The following is a 12,573-nucleotide window of genomic DNA, read 5'->3' as shown; positions in this document are numbered from 1 at the left end:
CAGGAAAACAAAGCAGTGCTTGAAAATGGCTATTTAACTGTATTCTCTATTCCCCATGTGTATGTCATCAAGAAGTGAGAAGTTGCTGGAAAAGAACAAAGCCCTGGGTTTCCTGTGGTGGCCTCCTGAATCAGGTCTGGAGTGGTGAGAGTCTGCGGGAATGAATGGAAACTGTAAATTACACTAGATTTCCTTTAGAGACATTGACTACTCAACAACAGTTATTCATTTTTACCAAATTGTTTCATAGCAATGGGGAAAGAGAGGAAATAATTATACTGAAAGGGACTTTTTGAGTTATTTAAAAAAAAATCCAAGAAAAACAGGTTTGGGGCCAGAGACAAATAGCAGGAAAGAAAATCCCCTTAATTCCCAAACATCCTTCTATTTCCCGAATTTCAACCGCTCCCCCCTAAGGGTATGGCATTGGAAAACCACATGTCAGATATAGCAAGCTGACCACAAAACCAATAGAGACGAGGATGTGTAGAGGGGGAGAAATGGGGGCTACTGAGCTCAGAGTGCTCAAGAATATTAAGGAACTGTACTTCTTTTCACACCTTTCAAGAGGGGGGGATACACACAAAGATCAAGTTTCTTGAGGATAGACACTAATACCATTTTACTCTCTGGTGTCCTGGAAGGTGTGTGCAGCAAGAGCTTGTACACTAGTGTGACATTACTGGAAGCAGGTGGCACCTTGACAGGTGGACACTGGTCATGGGGAGATGGTCTTGATGAATACAGTGGTATTCTAGCACCTTCCTTGTTGTTTCTCATCTCCTCCCTGGCTATGAGCTAAGTGGTTCTACTTCACTAGATACTCCTGCCATGATGCTCTGTCTTACTACAGGCCCCAAAAGCAGAGAAGCCAGCAGATCTTGAATAGAACTTCTATAACTAGAAGCTGAAATAAACTGAGTATCTCAGGTGATATACCAGGGAACTACGGAGAACTTCCTTGGTCTATTTGCTTGGTTTCTGTTTTCATAGGTAATATTCTCAAGAGCATTAAAAACTGATAATATGATCAAGAACTCAATAAACCAGTAAGTCTGCTATATATTGTAGTTGCCTGTGGCTTTCAAGCATCTCGGGGTACAGAAGCTTCCCAGACCTAGGAAATCAATATCTCCAGGGAGAAAGCCATCTACTTGTTCGAAAAGTTCTCCAAGGAATTACAAAGGAAAGGAGGCTATTTTGCTAATGTAGACCTTAAATTCCTTCCCATTGCCTCCAATCCTACACTGCTACCACAACTACCACTTACATATGTACTGTGAATGCTAACTTTGTGTATTCCATGACAAACCCACCAGACTTAGAACACTCCATTTGGTTACGGGGGTGCATTGCTAGCGAGATGCCTTCCATGCCTCAACTTTGGGCTTATAGGAACAGACACACAAATAAAACACATACCTTTTTAGGTGGGCAAGCACTTTAAGGAGGGCCTAGATGTTGGAACGCAACCAGTTCCATTTCCCCCTCCCATCTGACACGTGGCCTGTAACCTTGCTTACCAGGAGGACTTGGGAAAGAAAGGATATTGATTTTGTAGGAGCCAGGCTATCCCCAAGGTATAGTAGAGCACAACAAGAGCTTCTAGGATTTCCTTTCGCTCCATGTCCGAGGTCGTGTTTTGCTTCCAGGAGAGCAGTGTGCTCTTGGCCGACTGAGCATGTTTCTTGGCCTGAGCTGGGAGGCCTGAAGGAGTTAGATAAGGGGTGTCAAGAAAAAAAAAGACATTACATAAAGCACATTCCAGTCAAAGGCATTCCTTAAAGAGCAGCAGGTAGACAGTGTGGTTGTCAGGTACTATTCCTGTTGTAAATCATGATATTTGGAATATATAAGAACAGTTCCCTAGATCTAGGCCTGGTTAAGCTGGAATCTCTTGGACAGGTCGAGGAAGTTCTATTTTGAACTCCATAAATGATGTTTATGTAGCTTTCCTGGCACTGATCTTAAGACTCCAGTTCGAAGGTCACTAAGTGACAGGGGTGGGAGCTGAGTGAACCCTTCACAATTCTGCTGCAAGTGCCACATGACCTTTTCAACTCACCAAGCTTCTCCATTCTCCACATGGCAAATGAGACTCATTAAGAAAACTGCCCCTCACCAAGCACACAGAGACACACAGGATTAGCTTTCGGCTTTCTGGAAAATATATTCTATAAATACAAGGGTTTAGGAATGTAATTACTTCCATCTGAGATTTCTTTTTGTCCAATCCAAGATGAAGCTGGTCATACTAATTGGTCACAAACACACACAAGAATTCAATTTCTAACTGCAGTGAGGCCCCTCACTTAGGAAGACACAGGGAATGCCAAACCCCAGCTAGAGAGAGCTGTTTTCCAAGAAAAATCTCATGCTCCTGAGAATTTATGTAAGTTGTTTGTCCAGTTAACAGAGGTAGGAGGTAGACTAGAGAACACTGTCTATTGGATACTGCCTCATCATCAAGCCTAACTCACATATTTCCCTCTTCCTGATGGAAAAAAAAGGAGGGGGGTTGGATACCATCCTGTTCTCTTCCTTTCTACAGAAAACAAGGAGCAGTGTTCACTTCCCACACTTTCTGCCGGCATCTAGGGCTGGCAAACATATTCATTCCTGCCAAATAAGCCTGTTGTGCCTCTACTCCTCACTTCATACCACTGGTTCATTCCAAAAAAAAAAAAAAAAATTCATTTGCTTTTGGCCTTGGAGCATACTGTTTACAGCGTGGGTTCAGCTCAATTTTCAACATGGGCAATTTGAAAGGACCAGCCTTTAGCGCCCACAGCCCTCATATGTTCTAAACGTGCAGAACCCCCATAGTGAATTACAATGAAAAGAACAAAGCCTTCCCTGGACTGGCTCTAAACCTGACCCTGAATCCAACTAGTCCTGGAAGAGCTTAACTGAAGAGGGAAGTGGGTCCTGAAGATAGTGGGCTTGGCTCTAAGTCAGGAGAGTGCTGTGGCTCCCAAACTGCCCTATACAAATCCCCAGGCCTTCCTTTCAGATTCCGGTAGTTACTGGTTTACAAGCACTGGGGTGAGAAACGAGATTCACACAACAGCAACAAGGTTTCCAATGGTGACCAAAAGTTCAAATTGATAACAACTCTCCCAGGTGATACTAATACAGGGTATCTGAGGCCCATATATAGAGAAACAGAGTTAGTGAAAACAAACAAACAAACAAACAAACAACAACATGTATTTCTGAGACAGGTCTCACTTTGTAGCTCTGGCCATCCTGGATCTCACTTTATGGACCAGGCTGGCCACAAACTCATAGAGATTCACCAGCCTCTGCTGGGATCAAAGGCATGCATACAGATGGGGCTAATCTTGGTCTTGGGTAGAATTTTGGCTAACAGAAGAGTTTCTACTTGAGTAAAGTAGACAAAAAAACAAAAGTGTTAGTGAAGATAAGAATGGACCAGTGAGACTAAAGGTGAAGTCTGAATTTACAGATGTACAAACCCTGTACTGCAGCTGTATAATGTAGTCTCGGGAGCTGGTCTACCTGTGCTACCATGACAGACTGAACCTGGAGAACTTACAAAGAGCAACACTTTATTTTAGTTTTTTTTTAATTCCCAGAGTGAAAGGAATCCAAGATGGTGGCGGCCAGTACATACTGTATCTGAGGGATCTGAAACTCCAAAATTGGTGAGTGGAGGGGCAGCTGAAGCCAGAACATTGACATTGAGGCTTCCTGGGAGAGAGGGGACAACCTGTGAGCTAGGAGAGTTTGGATCCAGGTCACCCGTGACCATCTCCGGCCGTCTCCAGGGACTGAGAGTGGCGAATATTCAATCGCCCTGCACTTCCCTTACCCCAAACACGGGCCTCCCAGCTCTGTGGAGGATGCACTGGTTGTCCCGGAGCCTCTGTGCTCAGTGACTGAGACAGCAGAGGCGGCTGTCCCAAGTATGAATCACCCTGCCTGGCAGCCAAACAGTGGACACCGCTGGGCTGATGGATATCATTTGCCCTGCAGGCCCAAATCTGAAAGTAGAGAACAGGGGAACCCCTATGCTTTCCAATTAGGCCTGCAGGCTAGTGAGAGTGCCTTCAAGTGAGTGCATACAGAGCCCTAGATCCAGGGTCCCTCTATGCTAGCAGCCAGACATCAGATCTCTCCCACCCACACCCCAACTGTGGGCAACACAGGGATCCTTGGGACAGTGTTCTCAACATTGAAGGCCTGTTCTGTGGGTCTGCCAGTGGAGTCCAGACAAACAATTCCTGGAGCCCACACAGATCTGAAAAGCAGGAGGACAGCACTGCAGGCCTGTAGGCCACTGAGGTTTTCAGGGCACCTGTGCATGTGCATTGCACCCATGAACAGCGCCAGCACCCCCTCCTGTGCTTAAGCTCCACCCGTGCAGGAATTGACATGCTCTCGTACACTGTCCCTCAAGGCATACTTCCACCCACATACTCACACATGCACCTGTGACCTTCCTCCATTAGCTACAGCTGAAACACTAACATCCACTCTCGAAATGGTGGACCTCTCCCATCTTCCTAAGAATACTCCAGACACTAGAGACAGTCGGATACAGTCTGAAGTACAGACTCCAGGAACAAACAACAGTGAAGGTTATGGATAAGCACATGGCTAGAGTAAGAACACATCGAACAAAAATCAGGACATCATGGCTTCACCAGCAACCCCCTAAATCAATGGATATTTTAATTCATTGGAAACAAAGGAGAATGATTTTAAAGCTATGCTTATCGAGTTATTAGAGGCACATAAAGAGGAAACAAACAAGACTCTCAAAGAAATAGCCACCCAAATGGAGGCACATAAAGATGAAATGAATAAAAAAAAAAAAAAATAGAGGCCATCATGGAAAGACAGGAATCCTCATTCAAACAGATGAAGGAAATGGTGCAATACATGAAAACAGAATTAGAATCAATAAAGAGAAAACAAAAAGAAAATCCTGGAGCTGGAGAACTTAAGAGAAACGATCAGGAACCACAAAAGTAAGCATCACCAACAGAATACAAGAGATGGAAGAAAGAATCTCAGGGGCTGAATGTACAATTGTATAAATTGAAACATCTCTCGAAGAAAAAGTAAAATCAGAAAGTTCCAAACACAAAGCATCCAAGAAATCAAGGATGCCATGAAAAGATGAAATCTAAGAATAATAGGAATAAACAAAATAGAAGATTCCAGGCTCCAAGGTCCAGGAAATATTTTCAAGAAAATCAGAGAAGAAAAATTTCCCAACTTGGAGAAAGATATGTCCATTAACATACAAAAGGCCTACAGAACACCAAATAGACTGGACCAGAAAAGAACCTCCTCAAGTCACATCATAGTCAAAACACTAAATCTACAGAACAAAGAAAAAGTATTAAAAGCAGCAAGGGAAAAAGACCAAGTAGCATATAAAGGTAGACCTATCAGAATCACACCAGACTTCTCAACAAAAACTATGAAAGCCAGAAGGGCCTGGGAAAATGTCATGCAGACTTTAAGGGACCACAGATGCTAACCCAGACTACTATACACAACAAAGCTTTCAATCAACATATATGGAGAAAACAAAATATTCCATGACAAAATTAAACTTAAACAATATCTACACAGAAACCCAGCCCTACAAAGAAAACTAGAAGGAAAACTCCAATCCAATGACATCAACTACACCCAAGAAAACACAGGATATAGCAAAAAATTAAAAGAAAACAATTAATAGTAACATCATCAACTCCACAATAAAAGGAATTAACATTCATTGGTCACTATTATCTATCAACAACAATGGACTCAAATCTCCAATAAAAAGACATGGACTAACAGAATGGTTGCAGAAACAGGACCCAACATTTTGCTACATCCAAGAAACAAATCTCTGCAATAAAGAAACACTACCTCTGAGCAAATGGCTGGAAAAAAGATTTTTCAAGCAAACGGACCCAGAAAATGAGCTGGAGTAGCTATCTTAATATCTAATAAAATAGACTTTCAACAAAAATTATTCAAAAAAGATGAGGAGGAAAACTTCATTCTCATCAAAGGGAAAATCCACCAGGAGGACATCACAATCCTGAACATCTATGCCCCAAATACAAAGCACATGCATTCATAAATGGAACATTATTAACATTCAAATTACACATTGATCCCAACACCTTAATAATGGGAGACTTCAAGATTCCGCTCTCACCAAGGGACAAATCATCTAGACAGAAGCTAAATAGGGAAATAATGGTACTTAGAGAGGTCCTAAATCCAATGGACCTAATAGATGTCTACAGAACTTTTCACCCAAACTCAAAAGAGTATACCTTCTTTTCAGCACCTCACAAAATGTTCTCAAAAACTGACCATATAGTTGGTCAAAAAGCAAGCCTCAGCAGATACAAGAAGATTGAAATAATTCCTTGTATCCCATCAGACCACCATGGCCTAAAACTAGACCTCAGCAATAACAGAAATGACAAAAAGCTTACATACACATGGAAACTAAACAACTCTATACTCAGTGATAGCTTTGGTCAGGGAAGAAATGAAAAGATAAATTAGAGGCTTCCTAAAATTCAACGAAAATGAAGGCACAACTTACCCATACTTATGGGACACAATGAAAGCAGTGCGAAGAGGAAAGTTCATAGCACAAAGTGCCTCCAGAAAGAAGTCTGAGACATCCCATACAAACATCTTAATGGCACACCTAAAAGCCCTAGGAAAAAAAGAAGCAGTCATATCTAAGCGAAGTAGACCATTGGAAATAATCAAACTCAGAGCTGAAATAAATGAATTAGAAACAAAGAAAACAATTCAAAGAATCAATAAGACCAAGAGCTGATTCTCTGAGAAAATCAACAAGATAGACAAACCCTTAGCCAAACTAACTAAAAGGCAGAGAGGAACTATACAAGTCAGCAAAATCAGAAATGAAAAGGGGGACATAACTACAGACATTGAGGAAATACAAACAATCATTAGATCTTATTACAAAAACCTATATGCTACAAAATTTAAAAATCTAGTGAAATGAACAATTTTCTTGATTGATTCTATTTACCAAAATTAAATTAAGATCAGGTAAATAGATTGAATAGTCCTATATCCCCCAAGGAAATAGAAGCAGTCATCAAAAGTCTCCCTCCCAAAAAAAAAGCCAAGGGCCAGATGGTTTCAGCGCAGAATTCTACCAGACTTTCAAAGAAGAGTTAACTCCAACTCTCTTCAAACTATTCCGCAAAACAGAAACAGAAAGAATATTACCAAACTCATTCTATGAAGGCACAGTCACCTTGATACCTAAACCATACAAAGACCCAACAAAAAAGAGAACTTCAGACCTATCTCTCTTATGAACACTGATGCAAAAATATTCAATAAAATACTTGCAAACCAAATCCAAGAACACATAAAAGATATCATCCACCATGACTGAGTAGGCTTCATCCCAGGCATGGAAGGGTGGTTCAATGTGTGGAAAACCACCATATAAACAAACTGAAGGAGAAAAACCACATGATCATCTCCTTAGATGCTGAAAAAGCATTTGACAAAATCTAATACCCATTCATGTTTAAAGTCTTGGAGAGATCAGGGATACAAGGCACATACCTAAACATAGTAAAGACAATATATAGCAAGCCTATTGCCAACATCAAACTAAACAGAGAGAAACTTAAATCAATCCCATTAAAATCAGGGACAAAGCAAGCAAGGCTGCCTGCTCTCTCTGTATCTCTTCAACATAGTACTTGAATTCCTAGCTACAGCAATAAGACAAAACTAAAGGAGATCAAGGGGATACAAATTGGAAAAGAAGTCAAAGTATCACTATTTGTAGATGATATAATATACATGAATGACCCCAAAAATTCAACCAGAGAACTACTTCAGCTGATAAATACTTTCAGCAAAGTTGCTGGATACAAAATAAACTAAAAAAAAAAAAAAATCAGTAACCCTCCTGTATACAAAAGACAAAAGGGCTGAGAAAGAAATCAAGGAAACAACACCCTTCACAATAGCCACAAATAACATAAAATACCTTGGTATGACTCTAACCAAGCAAGTGAAATAAATATATATATTAAAAAAAAAAACTTCAAGTCTCTGAAGAAAGAAATTGAAGAGGATATCAGAAAATAGAAAGACATCCTATGCTCATGGATTGGTAGGATTAACATAGTGGAAATGGCTATCCTGCCAAAAGCAATCTACAGAATCAATGCAAATCAAAATACAAACACAATTCTTCACAGACCTTGAAAGAACAATTCTCAATTTCATATGGAAAAACAAAAAACCCAGAATTGCTAAAACAATCCTGTACAACAATAGATCATCTGGAGGTATCTCCATCCCTGATCTCAATTTGTACTTCAGAGCAATAGTAATAAAAACTGCATGGTACTGGCATAGAAACAGAATGGTGGATCTGTGAAATCAAACAGAAGACCCCAGAAATAAACCCACCCACCTACAGATATTTGATTTTTTGACAAAGAAACCAAAACCATACAATGGAAAAAAGATAGCATCTTCAACAAATGGTGCTGGTCCAACTGGATGTCTACATGTAGAAAAATGCAAATAGACCCATATTTATCACCCTGCACAAAGTTAAATTCCAAGTGGATCAAACACCTCAACATAAAATGAGACACACTAAATATGTTAGAAGAAAAAGTGGGGAAAGAGCCTTGACCTCATTGGCACAGAAGATAACAGAACACCAGCAATACAGGTTCTAAGATCAACAATCAATATCATATAAGGATATAACCTAGAACCCCTGCTCAGATATAGCAGCTGGTAGCTCAGTAACTGAGTGGATTTCCCTAGTAAGGGGAACAGGAACTATTTGACATGAGCTCAAGACTGGCTCCTTTACCTCCCAGCACTCTGAGGGAGGAACAATCTTGCTAGGCTACAGAGGAGGACATGGCAGCCAGTCCTGAAGATACCTCATAAGCTAGGGTCAGATGGAAAGGGAGGAGGACCTCCCCTAGCAGTGGACTTGGAAAGGGGCAGGGAGGAGATGAGGGAGGGAGGGTGGGATTAGGAGGGAATGATAGAGGGATACAAAGTAAATAACCTGTGATTAATATAAAAAATTAATAAAAAAACATTCAAACCATAAAAAATGGGACCTTATGAAATTGAAAAGCTTCTGTAGAGCAAAGGATACTGTCGTCAGAACATTACAACAGCCTACAGACTGGGAAATGATCTTCACCTATGCTATATCTGGCAGAGGGCTAATATCCAGAATATATAAAAAACTCAAGAAGTTAAACAGCAACAAATCAAATAATCCAATTAAATAGGGTACAGAGCTAAACAGAGAATTCTCAATAGAAGAATATCGAATGGCAGAGAAACACTTAGAGAAATGCTCAACATCCTTAGCTATCAGAGAAATGCAAATCAAAATAACCCTGAGATTTCACCTTATACCCATCAGAATGGCTAAGATCAAAAACTCAGTGACAACACATGCTGGAGAGGATGTGGAGAAAGAGGAACCCTACTCCACTGCTGGTGGGAATGTAACCTTGTATAACCACTTTGGAAATTAATGTGGCACTTTCTCAGATAATTAGGAATAGTGCTTCCTCAAGATCCAGCTATACCACTGCTAGGCATATATACAAAATATGCTCAAGTATACAACAAGGACATTTGCTTAACCATTTTCATAGCAGCTTTACTCTTAATAGCTAGAATCTGGAACCAACCCAGATGTCCCTCAACTGAGGAATGGATACGGAAATTGTGATACATTTTCACAATGGAATACACTCAGCAATTTAAAACAAAACAAAATAAAATCATGAAATTTGCAGGCAAATGGTGGGATCTAGAAAAGATCATTCTGAGTGAGGTATCACAGAAGCAGAAAGACACACATGGTATATACTCACTTATAAGTACATATTAGACATATAATATAGCATAAACATATTAAAATTGTACACCTAAAGAAGCTAAGAAAGAAGGAAGACCCTGGGTAAGATGATCAATCCTCATTTAGAAAGGCAAATGGGATGGACATTGGAAGAGGGAAAAAACAGGAAACAGGGCAGGAGCCCACCACAGAGGGCCTCTGAAAGACTACCCAGCAGTGTACCAAAGCAGATGCTGAAACTCATAGCCAAACTTTGGGCAGAGTGCAGCGAATTTTATGAAAGAAAGGGGAGATAGAAAGACCTGGAGGGGACAGGAGCTCGACAGGGAGAGCAACAGAACCAGAATATGTCGGAAAAGGGAGTCTTTTCTGAGACTGATACTCAAGGTCCAACCAAGGACCATGCATGGAGACAGCCTAGAACTCAGTGGCTAGCTCTTTGATTACCTCCCCCTGAGGGGGAAGTAGCCTTACCAGGCCACAGAGGAAGGCAATGCAACCACTCCTGATGAGACCTGATAGACTAGGATCAGATATAAGGGGAAGAGGACCTCCTCTATCAGTGGACTTGGGGAGGGGCATGGGAGGAGATGGAGGAGGGAGGGTGGGATTAGGAGGTGATGAGGGAGGGAGCTATAGCTGGGATACAAAGTGAATAAACTGTAATTAATAAAAAATTAATTTTTTAAAAATCCCAGAACTTGGGTAGTCTAAGATCAAGACATTTACATGTAGGTATACTTCTTGCCATATTCACATCAATGAGAAAAAATGGGCTGCATGCTTCCTGAAGCCTCTTTTATTGAGCTCACAATCTCTTCCTTGAGGGAGGATCACTTGCATAGTCTATTCATCTCTAATTTGCTCCACCTTTTAATAATTTCACATTGGTGACACCTGAATTTTAGACAGGACACATTCAAAACAAAGATGCTAAAATTCTGTGACTTTGTCTCACTTGTCAGGTACTTGGTGACATTCCTCATCAACTAATAGACTCTGAAAGTGAGACATTAGAAGCTGGTGTTGGGCAAACCGACAGTCTTTATCAAATAGGTTGTTTTCCAAAATCACATGGACCCTTGGGAGTGCAGCAACCCAACTCAGTTGTCTCCCTGCTTCCTGAGGAGCAAGAAGGGTAAACGTGAAGGAGTTACTGAACATCCCCAGATCAGCATAGCCTTCTTCCTGGATAGGTTAAGTGAAAGTGAAACAACTGGGTACCTGCCCTGAAGCATCCCCAGGCCTTTGCAGGCCCACCTTCCCTGCTCCAATGTCTGGGTTGGCTGTGATATCTCTGAGAGACACTGTCTTCAGGAGGACCATCTGCCAATGAGTTATACAGCTGTGTCCACACTCCTTGTTCCCCCTGAACATGCTGAACTGACAACCAATGGGGATTAAACAAACTATGTGGTTTGGAACCATCACACTTCAGAGCAAGCACTGAAGGGGAAAGCACAGCTTTCACACCCTTTCTGGTTTGCATGTGGTACATGTACTCCTGTGGGCATGTGAGGTGTCATAGTGTATCAGGGGACCTACACTTCTGTGCTGTTGTTAGCCTGTTCTTTTCTCCTGTCCTCTGTTTTTAGTATTATATATCTTAATACTGTTGAACCTGATTTGCAATAAACGAAATGAATGAAGAGCGCTCAAGCACATTTAGTGAAAGGGGAACTAGGTCTCAAGACTTTGGAAACCACTGTTCTGGAGAAATGCATTCCAACCTTTTCATGTATGAAAGAGCTCTGTTTATGTCTGAAGTAGTCCTAAGGTTTACTGATGGCAACTATTTTTATGGCACATACTACTGGAGAAAGTGCATGATAAAATACCCTCTGAAGTTACTATCAATGACATTTTGAAGTGAATTTACATTTCATTAATTGAAGTAAATCCTTTCACATCAAGAAATGCCTGTGCATATGCGATTGAGATGTTTTCTGGATCCTTCTACGAAGGGTGTCACAGCTGTACCATCATCTCTTCCTACAACCCTAATCTCCATGTCTTCAATCCCAGTGGTTGCTCAATCATTTTCCTTTACCTGTCCTTCCAGGCCAGGGACATAACCACTCTCGCACCCTCCACCCAGCCCCTGCACTTAAGGAGCATAAATGAGGTAAAAATCAGAGTGGCATCAAAGCCTGCAGGAACCTGAGTCAGTGATGACAGATAAGTGTTTATGAACTGCAAAGTGGATTCAAAGTTGTCCACTAAACATCCAAATGATTTGTTTTAGTGTGGGCAGGTTTTTTTCTGGTGTTTTTCTCCTCTCTCTCCTCTTTCTCCTCTGTCCTCCTCCTTCCTCCCTCCTCTCTGTATGTCTATCTCTGTTTCTCTCTGGTGTTTTGAGACAGGGTTTCTCAGTGTACACTACTGCCCTGACTCTCTCTATAGATCAGGTGGGCCTCCAACTCAGGGATCTGTCTGCCTCTGCCTCCCAAGTGCCAAATTAAAGGTAGGTGCCACCATGGCCCACCTCGGATGTTTCTTAACATGACTCAGGCCTATTCAGGGTGACCCAGTCTTTTGAGGTCACTTTTGTCACTTGAAAGCAGTCACCTTTGGCCACTTTTTATGTTTAAGATGTTACTATCGAACAAGAGACCAAGGTCAAGGGTCAGATTTCCTAGAAATAAGTCCTGGCATAGCCACACACTTGTAATCTT

General features: G+C 41.3%; 1 protein-coding gene across 1 annotated transcript in view; it reads right to left on the bottom strand.

Annotated features, from left to right (window-relative positions):
• Ttc23l (tetratricopeptide repeat domain 23 like) overlaps nt 1-12,573 on the bottom strand; it is a 66,434-nt gene that overhangs the window by 30,029 nt on the left and 23,832 nt on the right. The window contains exon 5 of the mRNA XM_055601026.1: nt 1,551-1,707. Within this exon, the coding sequence (XP_055457001.1) occupies nt 1,551-1,707 (157 nt within the window). The remainder of the gene's footprint in view (nt 1-1,550; nt 1,708-12,573) is intronic.

Source organism: Psammomys obesus, unplaced genomic scaffold (assembly GCF_907164565.1).
Source record: "Psammomys obesus unplaced genomic scaffold, mPsaObe1.curated_primary_1811, whole genome shotgun sequence".
NCBI classification, from domain to species: Eukaryota; Metazoa; Chordata; class Mammalia; order Rodentia; family Muridae; genus Psammomys; species Psammomys obesus.
The sequence above is the reverse complement of the archived record's forward strand: the minus strand, read 5'-3'. Positions and strand labels throughout refer to the sequence as shown.